Below are 19,115 nucleotides of genomic sequence, written 5' to 3'. Positions count from 1 at the left end.
AACTTTGCACATACAGAGAGACAGGTTCCCACCCCCACTCCCCTCTTCTCCCAGATATGACATTCCGGCCACCCTCAATGACACTTTCACAAGTGACTGCACCGAGCCCTACCAATATATTACTGCATACAGTTATCTTTCATGATTCTGTTGTGTATTTGTAGTTTGTTGGAGCTACTATAATCCGTTAGTGAGACAGTTAATTGATGAGGTCGTTTGGAGGATTGTAATGCATATCATCAAAACATTTACAATCCAGAGTATTAGATCATGAAAATGATCTAGGGCACCAGTAAACTAGGAAGCAGCTGTAAGCTGCATACAGACCAGTGCATAGTACTAGAATGGAATTACATTATGCCCAGGTGTCATATACTGCAGGTTGATCAAAGGACTGTTAAAATGAAGCTGAGCTATCCACAATATCAAAGCTTTTTCAATTTTAGTTTAAGAAAATGGTATAAATTGAATCCATTATTCAATGTTAGTATAATTTGCATCTTTAGATACTTATGGTACTCAGCTGATGGAGTGATATTTTAATGTGACCTTTTTATTGTTTTGATGTTCTCAGTTAATTTTAATGGGTTTTGATAAATGCTCATTGAATAATTCTGAATCAGTCCATTAAATCTAAAGAGTTGTTTACATCATGTGCCTTTAAAACAAATTATTAAACAATAGAAGAGTAAGATACCATAGTATACACACATCACTGGATCTCACCATGAATCACACTAAGACATTAACAAGGCTAAGAACCATTCAGTCTGATACAAAACACAGAAGTTCTATGAATAAAATTGAATGTAGCATTATTTATTTTTGACTGTCTTGTTTATTAGTGATCTTTATCATTTAGTATTTATTTTCATCATTTCAGTGTCATTATTACCTTTCTTCTAATAATCTAAACACATTGCACTACCAGCTCACCACACTGTGATTAATACTTGGATGTGAAATGCAGCTTTAATGGGATAAACACTAACTGGTCAATCCCCTCCCCTCAAAATAAACAGTTTAGTCATTCTTCCTACCAAAAGAATAATGAAATCATAAAAATAATAATGTTGGTGAGAGGGTTACATTATTTGTTTGAATAAAATTATGTAATATTCTGATGTTTTAAGTGAGGTCATATATCATTCATGGTTCATTTCTACATGTTTTTTTTTCTTCTTCAGAGTGTTCTGTTATCCATGTGGAGATAATTAATTTTTGAGTCTCTTTGTGGTTTCATGTTGATATTGTTAAAAGTTACAATTTAAAAACATTACATCCTGAAAACCTTTGTCACAAGTTAACTTGGAAGCTGTGCATGTAGAACTGAGCATGGTACTAGATACAGGTTCAGAACTAAATTACAACAAACACTGCTGTACACAATCTGTTCATCAAATACTATAGAATTAAAATACGTTCATTAAGAAAGGGAATGGTTTCATTAGGTTATTAATAGCTAGACTTAAAGATAGAAATTCAGTCCTACCCTTAACTCTAGGTTTTCATATTTAGTGATTAGCTGATGAGGGAATATTTTACTGTCAGTGACTATTCAATCTATTTTTATTTCTCAATTAAATAAAATGGGTTGATAAAAGTTCATGAGGTGGATCACCCAATACGTTTATTTAATATGTAAACAGTTGTTACATCATTTGCAATTAAAACAAATTCACAATCAATACTGTTACGTACCGCTGATATCGGATTTCAGGCCAGACAGAGCAGATGAAGGAATAGAAGAGGGCAGCAGACAACGACTAAACCTGATGAAAAAGAAAAGAAGATATACATGACTTTGTTTATATTGAAGTCACACATGAGGCGCTTATACTGTAAGATGATATGGTGGGGGGGGGGGGATTTTTAAGTGTTTTCATGGTTATATGTTTTAAGGATATGCCAAAGTCTGAAAACCTCATCCAGAAAGAAGAAGTTTGTCGGAAATATCCAAAAAACAACAATACCAAAAATTTCTGGCTATGAAACTTTTCATGATCTTCGTTGCCTTTATATGTGAGTCAGGAATGAAAACTCACAATTTAATTACATTCAAGCTGTCTCAAAAAAAGGGAGGCTAAAAAAATAAATTACAACTACTCAATTACAATTTCTAAATTTGAGGATATTCTCTAGACAGCAAAGGGAATCAAGGGACAGTACATTTTCTACTTTTACATCCTGATTCCCAAGGTTGACCCTATATTTATCATCTGACAAGACTCTTCACACACTCAGTAAATATCCTGGCATACAAGCCTTCAGTGTGTCCAACATTCCTCCTTCCTACACCCACCACCCCCCCCTCTAATACCTCCTAAACCCCCACCATCATTTGGTCAAATATGTAAGTGAATAAGTCTCAAGTACTGATTTATTGATCTAATTAAAGTTTGTTATGCAAAATTATATTATCTTTTCAAAGTAATTTGACAACACATAGATTGATATCCATTAACTGTATGTTCACCACCCTAGTGAAGTCCTTTATATCCCACCCGGCCATCTCAATACACCCCCACCATCCCCTCCCCACCCCCCTTAGGACACAACAAACCAGACATTCCTACTGTAGCTAATACTCAACCTTCTTAACAGTAATACCATAGACATCAGACATTGAATGTAGAGCTGAGATTAGCTATAGATAAACCACTAACAGAGTAGATTATTAACGAGTAACTACTAATCACAAGGCTGTAATTTAGAACAAAAAGTTACTTCACTGAAAATAACTACATTGATACTTTGAAATACAATCAGAAAGAACACAGATTCAATCACATTTAACTATAATACAACTCATAATTATATAGAATAATAATAACATAGCTGTGAATAATTAACAGGTTGGTCTGTTTCATATTATTTATCAACACTACATCCCTCACCCTCACCATTCTCAGATATTTATACTCATTTTTTATTTTTTTAATCAGGGATGAGACTGAGCCGGGGAAAAAAAATCTGAAATTTATCTATTGCCGCCCTGGAGGAGGGGTTTAAGGGGAGGGGGTGTCCCCCTCCCCTTTAGAATTTTTTTGTCAGGTAAGGAGGGCTTAGATGCAAAATGGTGGACTCTAGATGGAATCTATCACATCACGTAACTCGCCAAAAAAAGTGTGGAATTTCTGCTTGTATAATTTATCCATTAGCTTTTTTGAACCAAAAAAAGGCTTTTTTGCTTGCTTTGTGCTACTTGATTCCACCACTGGTCAAATTCGGTGTTCCTTCCCTTCACAGTCCAGCATGTACGGCAAAAAAAAAAAAAAAAAAAATTAAATAAAAGATTAAATAAAAAAATAAATAAAAAATGATAAAAAACGCGAATTACGAGAAAAAACGCGAAAATGAAAAAAAAAAAAAAATCGGAAATCCGCGTTTCCGCGGAAGAGTCTCATGCCTGTTTAATGGAAAAGTATTTCCATTTCTTTTTTCACGGTTCTTCCCCCCCCCCCCCCTCCTTTTCCTTACTTTTTCTCAGTGATGGGCAGAGTGAAGAGCTGGGTCATTGCAGGTTGGTTGATTTTAGTGAACCTGCCACCCCCCCCACCCTAGATACCCATGTAACCCCACAACTCCATTCACCACTTTCCCTCAAATAACAACAGCAGTGGTAAACACATAGACATAAGGAATGTGATGTCTGTTGGTTATATTCTACTCACAGTACTTAAAACTAAACAGCTTTGTCAATAGCTCCTAAGAATGTTTGGTTTGTTTTGGGGATTTCCCTTTGGAACTAGCATGGTAAAATAATAGTAGTAAAATAAATACCTAAATTTTGAACAAAAACCAAATTTATATATTGATTAATAAATAAATATGTATAATAATTAAACTGTTAAATATTTTACACATTGATCACAATTTGCTCTAATTTGTTTGTCTTTTTGTTTATTTTCCTATAAACTTGTTTTCCTTTTGGTTTCCTTTTCTTATCTATTTCATACATTGCCTATTTTTCTCTCAATCCTTCTAATTTAACTTTAAATACCCAAGAATTATACACACTCAGTGAATCATGAAGCAGAAGTGACTTCAAAAAAGCACAACCTCAAACTAGACAGTGTTTAGATGTATCCATAGCAACCTCCAGGGACTTGTTTGTCAGTAGATTCCAGGTGTTATATAAAGAACACGCGCGCGCGCGCGTCTATTTTATTGAACACAACTTCTTTTCATTCTATTGTTCAAGTATTTGATTGACAGGTGTTGAACAAAAGAAAATGTTAAACTATTGAAAGTCAAAGTCAAAGTCAGTAAAGGAAAAAAATTACTGTACATCTTTAGCAAGAAAGTGTCAGTAATAGGAAAGATTAGTGTACATCTTGAGGAAGAAAATGATGGAATAATTTCAATAGACTTTTAACATTGAAAAAATGTGTACTGTCTGAGTAGAAAATAGTAGAAATAGTTTACTGTACAGATATATGATGAATGTCTGCACAGTGTAGAGTATAGGACTTACAGTTGGCTTTTGCAAATGGTAATAGTAACTATATAGAGATAATGGAAGGGTTATTTGCCTTGTGTGCTTGGGGGGTGGGATGGTGGGGAGGGTTTGTGCAGTGAGGATTGGTGCAGAGAGGGGGGGGGTTGGGGCAGAGGGGATCGTAGGGTGGTGAGGTGGTTTTGTAGGTAAAAGGAGAATACTGTAATGTTAGTTAATAATATGCATACATCACTGTCTTGTTGCATGAGGGAGGGAATGGTGGGCAAAGGGTGTGTGTGCGGGTGTGGGGGGAAGGTGGACGTGGTTGTATTGGGAGTATTGTTTAATGATATAACCCATGTGCCATAAACATAGATTATGAAAATGGAGGATAGTGGCAGTTGGTGGGGGGGGGGGGGGAGGGAGGGTTTATATTGGTATGTACTGTAATTGGAGATAAATGAGAATATATTTTTTGAATGTTGTTTACATACAGACTGATGTTTTATTGGTTTCTATTGTGTGGGGATTAACTGTAATGTTATGTGGGATAGTTAATAAGGCGCTTACATCAAGTATTTTGTTGCACGGGGGGGGGGGGGGGGGGTGAAAGGATTGGAGGAAGTGAAGACATGTTGTTGATCAGATGGGAGGGATGAGAATTGTGTGATGGAAGGAAAACTATGGTGGGTGGAGTGAAGGGTGTTGTTAAAAAGGTAACCCATGTGCTATAATCATAGATTATGAAAATGGGGCAAGTGGTCCTGCATAGAGGTAGTTGTTAGCAGGGTGGTGGGAGGGGGGTAGGAAGGGGAATAAGGGAAGCTTGAGAGCAGTCATATGGATGGATGAAGGCAATTACAATCTGTTTAATTGATATCATTGTGTTTCTCTTAACTTTAACATCAATATGCACCAATTATAACAAAGAGGAAAATATTGAGCTCCAACATTCAAACTTGATTGTCTTTTTGGTTTTGATTCTTTTTTAATCTCCTGTAAAAGTTTTCTGTTAATCTGAATATCAAAGTTTGTTTTTGTTTACTATTTTGGGTTGACTTTTGGCAAATTTATCTATTTTACTCTAAGATGATGATATTTTAATCTAGTTGGTCTAATTACATCCTAACTTTTGTTAATTATCAATTAGATTTATTGTATTTGAGTTTAAGCTAGAGCTTCCTATTTCAAATTTATAACACCTATTATTTCAACAAATTTCATTTTTCTGAAGAATTTATTGTTTAAATTTATGTTTTTCTGACTCATTTAGTCTCTACTTTACTCTCCCATTAATCTTATTCCTTACCTAACGACTGTTCTTTCATTGGAAGTTGATTTCTTTATTCAATTTCTTCTTCATTTATTTGTTTTACTTCTACAATTCTCTAAACCTATCAAAAAACCTTCAGTAATCATTCAATATTAACAATATTAATCATTCCTATCTTGTTAAATCATTAATATCAATTAGTTATAATATTAATTACTAATATTATTTACATAGTTATTAATGATACTTACACCAGTGCCTTGAATCTTTGAGAGTGTTGTAGATAGTTTAATATTCCATTAACTTCATGTTTATTCATTTCTCTCCCATCCTCTGTCTGTATGCTCATCATCTCTATTGATGTTATGATTGGTAGAGAGAGACCAGAGTAGAGAGTAATATCATCTTCATCAACCTTGTTAAAGGACTCGTATAGACTCACACAGTATATAGGAATCTGAAGGAAAGTAAATAATAAATATAATATTAATAATTATATCATAATAAAATAAATATTTTTTGTATTATTTTACAATAATGTTTATGAGTTGACTATTTTTATTATAACTAATGAAGGACTAATGGTCCTGGGGTTAGAGGGGGTTATAGTGGGTCAGTTTAATATTCAAATTGGTGTAAAGGGGGTGTGTTTGGTGTAAGTGCACAGTTACACTAATATATTACTATACTGTAAAGAGACACAGTGTTGTAAGATTATTGAACAGAAGGGTAAACAGGAGGGTGTGCAGTGGCTCAGGTAAAGGGTAAAGGTGAGGTGGGGGTGGGGGATTGTATTACATATTCTGTTAGTGGTATGGGGTATTTTACTGTTCAGTTGTAAGTAATTCTAGTTTCGGGTAAGAACAAAACTGCAATACTGTACATTGAAACCTGAATTTGTAGAGGTGTTCAATTTTCTCTTTACTGAGGTGTAATCAGGGTTAGTTTATGTTTCGTTGTACAGTTTGGGTTTATTATACACTTTTATTATTGATTTATTTTGATTCACGTAACTATAGTTTTTCAGCGCTTCCGTAGTTTTCGGTTGTTTGTAAAGGTTGTCGATGTCGAGTCTTGTCGATAGCTTCAGTTCAGTTAAAGATTTGACTACGGCGAACTCTTGTTTGTCTGTAGTATCTGTCAGTTTTACAGTAATTAATCCCGCGAGGGCTTGATTCTGTCACGAGTTGCTGGTTTATCCTGCCAAGAAGTGAGTATTGTTTGTTTTGAGAAGACGTTAAGGTGTTAAATCATTTGTATTAATCAAAATCTGCTTTGTAAAGTATTCGTTATCTAGGGAATAATGCTAGGTTGTTACCGAGGGTTACTTATGTACTTTATCTTCCCCAATTCATATATATTATGTATGTTAGGATGAGACGTGTTGTCGATTTAGAAAATGTTCCAGAGAGTCGTTGTTCGAGTTGAAGCTAGCCAAATGCTAGCACGGGAGTGGGTTCAGTGTAGCACCGGTCCATAACATCTTTGTTTTGTCAGTACGGAGTAGTTGGTGTGCCATACAGGTTTCACTGTTTTGTGGATTACTCAAGTTCAGGCAATCTTGTGATGGGTTTGGGTTGAAATGCTCGTTAATTAAGCAGTCATCGTTTGTTTCCAATGTACTAGGGTAATTTTCAAGTCAGTATTGTTACAGGACTCAGTGTCCACCGGTATGTCACGTTACCTGTACTGGTATCCCAGATAACATCATGCTAGCGGTCCACCGGCGGCCCGCCAGCTGCACCACTGGCGGTCCACCGGCGGGGAAAGCCGGCGGAACGCCAGAGATTTGGCCGGCTTAAATCCGGCGGTCCGCCGGCGACAACGCCGGCAGACCGCCAGAGTACCGCCAGCGTACCGCCGAAGAAACGCCGGTGTACCGCCAAAGAAACGCCAGCGTACCGCCGAAGAAACGCCAGCGTAACGCCGGTGTACCGCCAAAGAAACGCCAGCGTACCGCCGAAGAAACGCCAGCGTAACGCCGGTGTACCGCCAAAGAAACGCCAGCATACCGCCGAAGAAACGCCAGCGTACCGCCGGTGTACCGCCAAAGAAACGCCAGCGTACCGCCAGTGTACCGCCAAAGAAACGCCAGCGTACCGCCGAAGAAACGCCAGCGTACCGCCAAAGAAACGCCAGCGTACCGCCGGTGTACCGACAGTTTTCCACCAGTAAACCGCCAAAGAAACACCAGAGTACTGCCGGTGTACCGCCAGTTTACCACCGGTGTACCACCAGCAGACCGCCGGAGAAACGCCAGCTTACCACCGGTGTACCGCCAGTGTTCCGCTGACATTCTGTCAGAGAGAGCCGCTGGCTATCCGCAAGCCTAATATCCAGTGTTCTGGCGACCTGCTAGCCCAAATCTGGTATTCCCCCAGCAACCTGGTAGGCAAAACCTTGTCTTTGCCAGCCTACTCTTCGCCAGTACTACTAGAACAGAGCTGTTGGTCCACCTGCAGATTTTACTGAATTTCACATGCGGTTTCATATTAAGAAATAATGACTAACACAGTGAAATAAGTTGCTATCATTTTATTATGCCTATAAATTACAAAGCGAAAAAATGAGTTTCAGCGTTAAATGTTTCAACAGCACTAAAGAAATTCACTCGTCAACTGTTTGTGGTGTAGTCCGAGATGTTCGCCCTCCCTCACGATCAGATGCACCCTTCAGAAATCTCACGACCGCTGCCTGAATGTCAGATGTAGTCGATTGGACAGTTGCTTGATTCCTTCGTACAGCTTCTGTTAATACGAAACATATTACACTTTATAAAAGATTGCATCTACACAAGCAGTAAACTGAAGGCAATAATGAGTCTCACATTATGAAAACAATTGGTTAAACTAAAACTATGTAACTCACCTTGTTTCAGTGATATATTAAATATTACCTTTGCCTTTGACAGTCACCTTCTATTTTATACTGAACACATGCATTACTGTTGCAAATCTTGGTCCATCAATTGGGAAATTGGTATATAGAAAGTGACAATGGACTGGTCAATAAAATCATAGGGTGAAAAAACTTAAAAATCAATGCTGAATGCTGAATTACCGCTGCATCTGAAACAAGACATGTTATGTTAATATATATTTGTAGTAACTTTTTAAATGAGCAGAATTCAATGCAAATTAAAGCAAGAATCCTAGTTAATCGGGTGTTGCATTGAAAACTTGGCTGTTCCACAAGTCAAATGCACAACCCCCTTCACACAACTCAAGTTTCTTTTCACTCACTGCTTATACAAAAATGTACATAAACTCACTCTCAATTATGTTCCTCATATGTAGCTTCGCAAAGGCTGTTTTCCCAGTTGTACCTGTCCAGTTCAGTTTGGTAGCAACTGCATTTGACAATACATCCCCCAGGATTCTTTTGACACACTCCTTCAACGTGTTGCCACCAAGAATTGATAGTCTATTTAACTTCAAACAACAAAAAGAAAGAAAAGTCGATCAGAAACCATTACAGTTATTATTATACAAACAGAAATATTTAAGTTATGTTATTTCATCCCACACCTTGGCTTCTTTTCTGTTTTCTTATCAATATTTTAAGAGAAACTAGCAATGCAGTGCTGCAATGTTCCTTTTTTAGTCCAATCAAAACAAGATTGATTAAACAGCCAACTTTTGTAGGATGCTCCGCAAGGCAAAGGAATTTCTAGCCAAACTCTTGTTACCTAGATGCCTTTATGTCTGTAACTACCTTAGAGTTTTTAATTGTCTCCCAGGAAAAGGAAATTAGCACCTCAGGAAATATTTTTATTTTTAACAGACCACTGACACATTAAAGCCTGACTGGTTTCAATTTTATTATGATAAACTAACATTATACTTTGGAAAATATGTTTTCTGATTACTTTCCTTACATTTTTATTCTGACTTACCAAATATCTTTCCAAAGCCTTGTTTGTTTCAATACAGTCATCTAGGTTAATTAACTCCTCCAAAGATCCCACAGGAATAGTTATTCCTTCAGGTAGAACAAATTCTACATCTTCCTCTGGTCTTGCTACAGTCATGTCTTTCAGCAGCATATTGTTGACCCTGACTTGCTGCTTTAGTTCTTTAACGTCCGATTTAAGTTCAGTTAACAGCCTCAATATGGTACGGTTTGTTGCTGTAACGAAAAGTCAATTTGTAATGAGTACATCAACCATTAAAAATATGAGTGGAGTATATATGCTATAGAACATAAAATGTGTTTGATTCTTTGAAGGATCATAAAACACACACTATATATTACAGTACCTCTAATGAAGGCACTTTGCAGAAAGTTAGAAACATAAGGTACTATATTACTTCATCAGTTTGGGAATAAAGATGTTCGTCACTACACCGCTACATGTACAGGGTTATCATCCATAAAAACATTATAAATATATATATATATATATATATATATATATATATATATATATATATATATATATATATATAATATATATATATATATATATATATATATATATATAATATTACATGATATCTTTAGAGCATTGATTGGGTAAACCATATAGGCTATTTTTACACATCAATAGCATATATTCCATTATGCATGAGATGACATCTGTGTGACTGCCATGCAAACATGTTCCGCAGACTGCTTGTTATAGAACGCCTTTTGTTTTAGTTATTTATTATAAAAACAATGTACATACCATTGATGGCAAGGTTACTTTCTGTACAATATCCTGATGAAGGTGTTTCTGCAAAACCAGAAGAAGTTGCATAGGAAGAATTCAAAGAAGGCTGGGAGTCATTTGGGGATGACGCTGATAGCAATGCTCGGCGTGAAGGAGTCGACAAAACAGATGACGTTGATGGTGGTAAAGGTGGACTGGGAGCAGCGACTAGATTATCATTATTGCTGTCCTCATCAGCATCTTCATCCGAAGAAAGATATTTTCTGTTCACCCTAGGGGAAAAGCAAAGTTTATGAAAACCTATCATTGGTCGACTCTCAGATTCAACTTGGACCAGGAGTTGTATCAATATTCAATAATACATCTTAAAGTTGATTTATGAAATAAAAGTCAATTGAAATTTAAGTCTGTCTGTAGCAGTGCACACTTCATGTAACTTAAATAAATCATTGACATGTAAGGCATAAATTATTCATCAACTCACAATTCTGCCATTCTATCCAACTAAAAACATTCTGGAACATATCCTTTGAAACGCCTATCCCTATCAGAAATGAGAGCAACACACAACTGTGAAGTACTGTATGTCCAGAGCATTCTGTCTGTTAACTTAATAGTCTGCTGTATTGGCCCCAGGTTTATGGCACCCTCCATGATAAAAAGTTTCTGGAGATTGCACAATCAATCTGTCACAGTCGTAAAAATTACCTAGTTTTACCAGTTATTCTGCACCATATGACCTTTTTCCTTGTATCTGGATTTTTGTGTTATCACTGTTTGGCAAAGAATACTGTAGCCATGTAAGAATATGTTATCACACCTTGTTAACACAATAAAAAACCTCACTGTGTCAAGAAGTTGTTGACCTACACAGGGTACTTTGTCAAGTCTGGGTCATTTATAGGTATTGTTTTACAGCATAGGAAAAACGGATTCCGTATCTGAATTCCATTGAAATAAATTATACACACCTCTTTCGTCTTTTATTTGTTGTTTCAGCATCTGACTGCAAGTCTGATGTGTCCTCAGCCCGTATCATCTGCATGCGAGCCTTATCGTATGAATCTGTATAAAACAGGAAAGAACATTAATAATTCCTTTAATTTGCTTCAGCTTTGATATGGAAACATGTTAAAGGTAGTCTTTACAGGCTCCAAATTATTGCATGCTATAACTGCTAGAAGTTTCAAAAGTACTTTTCTGTAGGTCTTTACTCTCCAAATTGTTTTTAGACATTCTACATGAACACACTGAATGTCCCAGTGAGGTAATATTCCTCCTTGGTGGGAATAAAAACAGTTTAGGAATTAAACCAAGGGTGACCATATTTAAATAGCTAGCAAATTGATTAACTACCGCACATGTAGTACCTTTAAAATAAACTGATTTATTTAAATTTCAGATAATTAAAACAACAATTAAGTAACACCATGTTAGATCAATAATGACAGCAACACATCTCACAATTAATTTAATTCTAATGTCAGTTTTGTCACAAGCTGTTCGAGAGATGTCCATTAGCAATTTAGCTTCAAATATGGCTCCTGGAATCCAAAAAGTGTGGACCATTTGCAGATGGTGCATGTATTTTAGTATGTGAATTATCATAAATAAATTCATAAATAAATAAATAAATATGTATATGTATGTATGTGTGTATATATATATATATGTAAATTATATATATATATATATATATATATAGATATATATATATATATATATATATATATACTTTTTTATGTGTATTGTATTCCAAGGATGCATTATTTGCACTCAAATGTTAAAAAGGGAATAAAGTTTGATTTGATTAAGAAAAGTAGAAAACCATTCCCATCTTCCCCTCTTTCATTGTGTGTATGTATGTACAATTTAAAGATACAGTCTCTCTGTTTGGGGTTCGTACCTGTTCAACTTCCCCCACCAGCCTGGAAAAGTTGTTCCCACATTGCATGGGTAATTCATAAGCCTGGAACTACATCTTAAGGAAATTTAAGAACTTTTAAGCAATTTTTCTTGTTTTTAAATTGACCTCATAACTGCAATTTGTTCCCCCAACTCACTGGCTTCTAACTTAGTTCCTGAAAATCCTGATCTGGAAAATTAGATAAATTGTGATAAAATCTGCAAAATTTGCTGATTTTCCTAAACTATAATCTCAACTGGAGTTAAAGAGAAAGCCAGTGCTGTATATTCAACACATTGCTGCAGAAATAAATGGTTTTTTAACTGTACTTACCAGTTCTTGACAATATCCTAATAGCATGAGTCGTCCAGTTGGCGCCTGGGGTTTCCTCCATCCTTACAGATTTCTGGAACCTTAATGTTGACTTATATGGTGGCCAGTAGCAATTACTGTCATCTATACACCAGCTTATTGGTACCATGCTGACTCCATCTTCCTCAGTAAAAACAACAACAGCATACTTTGGTGTTTCCATACTGCAAATTAAAGTTAACAGTAAATAAGTTCACAACTACATATTGTGCAGGAGAGGAATGGCTATCTGTTGCTGTTTTTGGCGCAAAAGTACATACTTGTTAACAATGTCTGTGACTGCAACAACGTGCAACTGGTCAGACAAATTGGACACAGTATAAATCCCTAATATACATGAGTCCAATGGATATGTGAAAAATGAATCTTCACTCATAAATTTCCGAGCTAGAATATAGTCAACATCATTGCTGCGATATATGTTTTGTACTACAACTATGTGTCGAGACTGTTGACTGTCAATTTGTACACAATTGTCCGCTTCGTTAAGTTTTATCGTGTAATCTTCCATGTGGAGCTCTTTATCCTGAAAACATGGCCATCGATTAATAACTGGCAGGGGACCATCATTATGCGGTTTCTGGAGCCTATCATTCTCTTCAACTTTTTTGGGCTCATATGTTTGCTCTGACAATCGACGGATAACTTGCTGCAGTGGTGATGTGGGCTTGCGGATTAGTCTTTTTAAGGATTTCAGAAAATTCTCAAATGGAAATCCTGAAAAATTGTCGAGGGATCCATGTTGCTTAACATCACTGGCTAGATGTGATAAACAATGAACATTGTATGTCAACATGCTCTTGCCATACACAGAACCAAAATGTTGCACAAATAGGACTATCAATTGATGGGCATAATCACAATGTGACACGGACAGAGACGGACTTATCAGAATAAAGATTCCAACAAAAAGTAGTAGAAAATTTTTGTATAGAGTACTTCGTAAGCTGCTGTGCAGGATAACTGGACCTGTATACAAAAGGAACTGCCTAAACTCTGTTGCTTTCCACCGTAAGTATTCCCTCATAGACCTGGGCTTTCGAGCAAATTCACAAGGAATAAATGACCTCAGGGATATTAATGAAGTTGACATGCCATCTATAACACGTGGTCCTAATCTTGTTTTCAATGGACCCTTCATCCACAGCATAATGAGTTTTCTTGTGACACCCAAGCAAACAAGATGCATGTAGTCTTGTGGAAAACACGATACCATCCCTATGCCGAGTCTTAACAATGGAGTTGGACCATGATGGTGATTGATATCTAACATATTTTCAAATGAATGATCAGTACGCTTTGCAGCATCGGTATCTGGAAATGTTACTTTTTCTAAATACACTCCACGTGTGACACATTTGTCACATCCACTGTAACCACTGTGGCCCTTTATATTTTTTATTAAAGCACGTGCTGGTGCATCACACACAAAAGATCTGACTTTGAAATGATATTTATTATCATTATATGTAATTCCTTCATGATTCAAATGTATTGCTTCCTCCACAAAGGCATTGAGGAAATCAAGGTTACGCGGCTTATGTTGTCCATAGAACAAACCTATCACAAAAGGCTTTCGTAAGGGGCAATTAGCAATCATTCCTAAAATTGGCCAAAACTGATCATTTGAACTTTTAAACAGAGGAAGCCCATCAACATTTATTTGAAGCTCTAAGGAAGAATAAACATCAAAATCCACTCTTTTTAGAATTGCTAAGATGCCTTCTTCAATTCCAAAATGATAGTAAGAACCACCAGATACTAAAGTGTAAATATAATTCAATTTAGTGTGCAGTAGCGTTCTGGGGTCCTTCGGTAACTGTGGGTGTTGTTTTCTGAGTATTTCCAAGAGTTCAGCTAGAGATGAATGAGTTATTCCGTTTTGACTAGCCCAATTAGAAAGGTCTAATTGTAAGGTATCTTCTGGAGTGTCACTGAAAGCAACATCAGTATCCGATGATGAGTTAGGGATTTCTCTAAAATCTTCATGTTCACCAAAATTGCACCTTTCACCATCTATGTGTAAATTATCCTGTATATCTGGAGATGTACTCCTTTCACTGTTATTTTCAGATGAAGGAGCATTAGGTAGATCATCCTTTGGATAATAAGTGAGAATAGTATTACTACTTGGAATTCTTTCACTAAATTCAACTGTGTCATCATGCAGCTCAAAGTTGTTGTAATCATTATTGCATGTTTCTTGTAAAATAGTGTTGACATGCCCATCAACCTCATTTTGTATTTTCCTTCGTTTAGTTCGCCCAGGGATTTCAGAAAGGTCCATTTTTTCTGTTAATATACTGCAAAAGAAAACACCCAAAAACAACAACCTACCTTTATTCTGTATTCATTACTTACAATGACAATCGCCACTTCAATTGAATTTAATGTCAATTCCATTTCATTTCCAATTCCTACAGTGCCCCTATAAGGTCAAATCTACATCATCAAATGCAGACAAATCATGTAATTTGTAAAGTTACTTTGTCTGCAGAGCTTTTTAAAGAGAATAATAACTGGTAATTACCCTCCGCTTTCTCAAACTTGTATCTACTTTCATTGCCATTAAATTCACCTGGGAATACAAGAGGGGCAAATCGAACCTAAACTACCTCCACTAACTGTGCTTTCAATGATTTATTGCCAAGGAATTTTAAACAGTTCCCCACAACACTGTAAACTTTTAACCCTTTAAAGTAACTTTCCATAGAGTTAAATAGTGGCACGCAGTATAGACACAGAATAGGGGCAGTTCAGCTTTTGGGCAAATGAACTTCACTTTAACCGAGGATCACTTCAATATAGGAGGTTATTTTCTTGGAATTCATGCACAGAATGATTCACCAGAAACTGAGCACATGGAATAGACCCAATGCAATGATTGCAAATTGACAGTAACCAAGAAAAAAGCAACAAGAGGAGATAAGGCAGCCACCATTTTTTAGTAGACTAGAGAGTAGAGGCTAGATATGGAATATTTTTCATCATCATGTTGCATGGTTGGTATCACTATACTCCACAGGAAGTAAACATTGAACTTTAATGCCGATGATCTATTGTTCTCCAAAAAGCTTAATTTTTCACATAACATTTGAAGCCTAAGCACTAAACATTAAATCCCCAAAAAATTATCCACCAACCCATTCCTGATAAAAACAACCATACATATTCCCTAATAAAGTTTTATCATTTGAGTCTTTACCCTTTTTAACTAGACCTAGCTAGGGGCCTATATACAAATTAAACAGTACATTATTTCTCAAAAGTTATGGATGACCTGGATTTTTCAATACTGTAAGTTGTAACATACCAAATGATTTAAAATTAGGCCTAGCCTAGTAGTAGTATTTAGGAATATGATATTTAAAAATAGGATTCCTTCCATAGTCATCTAGGCTACTATTATTTACAGTATTAACCTAGATAGCAGTTTTCTTCTGATACAGTCGGCAAACAGATTTTTCGGCATAACATTGTGTAACCTAGCTATTATATTATACAAGCAAGATCATTAGTTTACCTTTATGTGTGATCGTTATTGCGTAAAACTTAGGCTTAGCCTAACATAATGAAAACCTACAAATGTAGGCTAGGTGTAATTTATACACCGCGAAAGGCTTCTCATTAACTTATAGCGATACATTCTAGCCTAACGCTAGATTACGTCTAAGTTTATTTAAAAAAATAGTCACTTCAAATACTTGCGAAATCAATTATGTACAACTGTCAACCCTTAATAAGAAAAAAAAGGTACATACCTCTTAAGCAAATTTGTATCAGCTAGGATTTTCAAAAGAATAGATCAGGATATCCAACGTCGAAAGAATTGTAACGCACTACGAAAGCGACCACTTTTCAAACTAGCTGCTATATCTGAAGACACTGAGCATTGCGGTTTAGCGATTGGATGCCAGTTATACTAGACTCGTTCGATCAGTGAAAAATGTTTTCTGAACTGTTTTCTCTCAACTACGCTAAATTGTTGAATAATAAATACTTCTTTGGATAGTTGAAATTTATTAAAGTATTTGGAAATCGCTTGTTACGTTTAATATTGCTAAATATTTATTTCAGAATTTGAATTTGTTGAAAAGATTATTCTGTAAGTGTTCCTGTGGTTAGGGTATTACCCGCCCATTTTTCCAAATGCTTGCCAACATTTCTTCATGCGGTACCCGTCAGACTCGTTCGATCAGTGTTTTATTTTATTTTTTCCCCTTCAAATATATGTAGTGTATGATAATATATATTACACTGGATGGTAAGCAAAAAAATTTAACAACTTTTGTTAGCTCAATTTTTAATTACCTTAAAGCTATTGGAGAATATAGGTTTTATAGCAAAACTATTATTTTGTTTGTGCTAGTGTGGTAAGGTAATTTCCCGCCAATTCTGCACAAAAGCTATCCAATATTTCCTTCCGGCGGTACTGCTGTCGGCATTCCGCTGGACTTACAAGCCAGCTGTAATATCTATCGGTCCGTTAGCGGACCACCAGCGGTTGCCTAATTACGTATTAGCCCAGCCGCACCTAAACCTGTCCTATATAGTACACAAAATCCAAGTATTCTTAAGTTTCTCTCCACAGGAACAAGTATATACAAAAAGAACAGGTAAAATAGTTTAATAGAAACTCATCTTTAACTAAACTTTCATATAGAAACGTAAGATTTGGACAGCCTGACCCGACGGTCAATGTGTATGTGTGCTTGTGTAAATTGCATAATGACTTTCATAACATACAATTTTTGGGAAATTTTCTACGTCGTTACGCTGTCGGTCTGCTGTCGGAATTCTGCTAGGTTTATCCAAGCAACAATGTCTATCGGTCCGATGGCGGACCTACAGCGCGTAACCGCCGGCTTTTTTACGACGTCGATACGCTGTTGGTCCGCTGTCGGCATTACGCTGGGTTTTTACAAGCAGTAATGTCTATCGGTCCGATGGCGGACCTCAAGCGCGTAACCGCCGGCTTTTTTACGACGTCGGTACGCTGTTGGTCCGCTGTCGGCATTACGCTGGGTTTTTCCAAGCAGTAATGTCTATCGGTCCGATGGCGGACCTCCAGCGCGTAACCGCCGGCTTTTTTACGACGTCGATACGCTGTTGGTCCGCTGTCGGCATTACGCTGGGTTTTTCCAAGCAGTAATGTCTATCGGTCCGATAGCGGACCTCCAGCGTTTTACCGCCAGCGTTTTTACGCCAGCGGACCGCCAGTGTGATGCGTACTGGGATGTTGATGGTGTTTCCACCATTTAAACAGTTGGCAGTCATTTTTTAATGCAGTCAATTGGTTGTTTATCGATTATATAACATTACCGAAGTCATTGCTTATTGGTATATACTCTGAGTTTGGTGTTTATTTGTGTATGCGAGACACGGATGATGATCAGTCACATTTTTCCTTTTTCAAACATTGTTAGCATTTTACCTTGTGGTAATAGTGGATGTGTTCTTTCTTTTTGTTATAGATTGAATAAAACTTATACAATAACAGGATTTCCAGACTGTAGTAGTCCTTCTTTTCATTGCGCCAGTTTAATAACAATAGATGGGGACATGGGAAGTGATCAGGAGGGGGAGGGTAATAATGGTGGAATTATACTGCTATGGGTCTCAAATCAATGCATTAGCTTTAAATTACTTTTGTTTGTTTTAAGTTAACACTTCTATGCCCGATCATTCATCTTCTAGGCTCAATAAGTTGACCCTTAATTAATCCCCTCAATCACCCCCCCCCCCCCATAGAAATATACTGGCATCTGTGACTGACTGTAGCTACAGTATTATTCATTTTTCAGTAATACTGTTCAACTGTGTCAAACAGTTATTGTTACTAGGTTTCTAACCTCTCCCTGTATCCACCAACATAAATCATGATTGATTAGAATCAATCTAAAATAACCAAACCTAAAACAATAGAACATTGTTCCTGATTCAAATCCATGTAAATTTTACACCCTGCTTACACCCGGTCATATTTACCACCCCTCCCCACCCTCCTCTCTTTCTGTATGTAATATTGCTATTAATTTAATTCTGCCTTAATCCCAGACAAAAGTTAAGTATTAAGTTAGAATCCAAACATAATAACAACCAGGATGTTTCTGTTGTATTTTTTTCTCTTAGTTCAACTGTTATTGAAAGTTAGTTTAATAAATTAAGAACACAGAAGGCTCAGAGATCATCCAGGCCTAAGAAGTTGTTATTCTTTTCTCTGTTTGTGGTTTCTCTTTTAATTTCTACTCTTGCTCTTTATTCTGTTTATTTTAATTTGTTAATTTCATGTTATTCTCTTGTATTATCAATAGGACCATTGTAGGGTAAGATAGTAGATTAACAATTATTTAATGTTCATTAATTCTAGTGAATATAATCATACTCTTTTGTCTTTGTGAAGCTTATTGCTAATGTTTCAGGGAAAATGTTTTGTTTTTTGGCTATAAATTACCATTTTATGTAAAGT

The 19,115-nt window shown here is 36.3% G+C and overlaps 2 protein-coding genes across 3 annotated transcripts in view; both read right to left on the bottom strand.

Moving 5' to 3' along the window:
• Positions 1 to 19,115, bottom strand: part of LOC139982439 (uncharacterized) — a 92,828-nt gene that overhangs the window by 11,526 nt on the left and 62,187 nt on the right. For both annotated transcript variants that reach the window (XM_071995309.1, XM_071995308.1), the window contains exons 8-9: positions 5,966 to 6,171; positions 1,702 to 1,772 (exon numbers count right to left, since the gene is read on the bottom strand). In XM_071995309.1, coding sequence (XP_071851410.1) covers positions 1,702 to 1,772; positions 5,966 to 6,171 — 277 coding nt within the window. The remainder of the gene's footprint in view (positions 1 to 1,701; positions 1,773 to 5,965; positions 6,172 to 19,115) is intronic.
• Positions 7,706 to 17,202, bottom strand: LOC139983006 (uncharacterized). The gene is made up of 7 exons (XM_071996322.1): positions 16,408 to 17,202; positions 12,608 to 12,810; positions 11,340 to 11,433; positions 10,384 to 10,640; positions 9,610 to 9,842; positions 8,986 to 9,145; positions 7,706 to 8,461 (listed from the first exon to the last, which is right to left on the bottom strand). Exons 2-7 carry the CDS (start codon positions 12,807 to 12,809, stop codon positions 8,322 to 8,324), a joined length of 1,086 nt encoding a protein of 361 aa, XP_071852423.1. The 5' UTR covers position 12,810; positions 16,408 to 17,202; the 3' UTR covers positions 7,706 to 8,321.

This window comes from Apostichopus japonicus, chromosome 16 (genome assembly GCF_037975245.1).
Source record: "Apostichopus japonicus isolate 1M-3 chromosome 16, ASM3797524v1, whole genome shotgun sequence".
NCBI classification, from domain to species: Eukaryota; Metazoa; Echinodermata; class Holothuroidea; order Aspidochirotida; family Stichopodidae; genus Apostichopus; species Apostichopus japonicus.
This window is presented reverse-complemented; position numbering and strand designations above follow the sequence as displayed.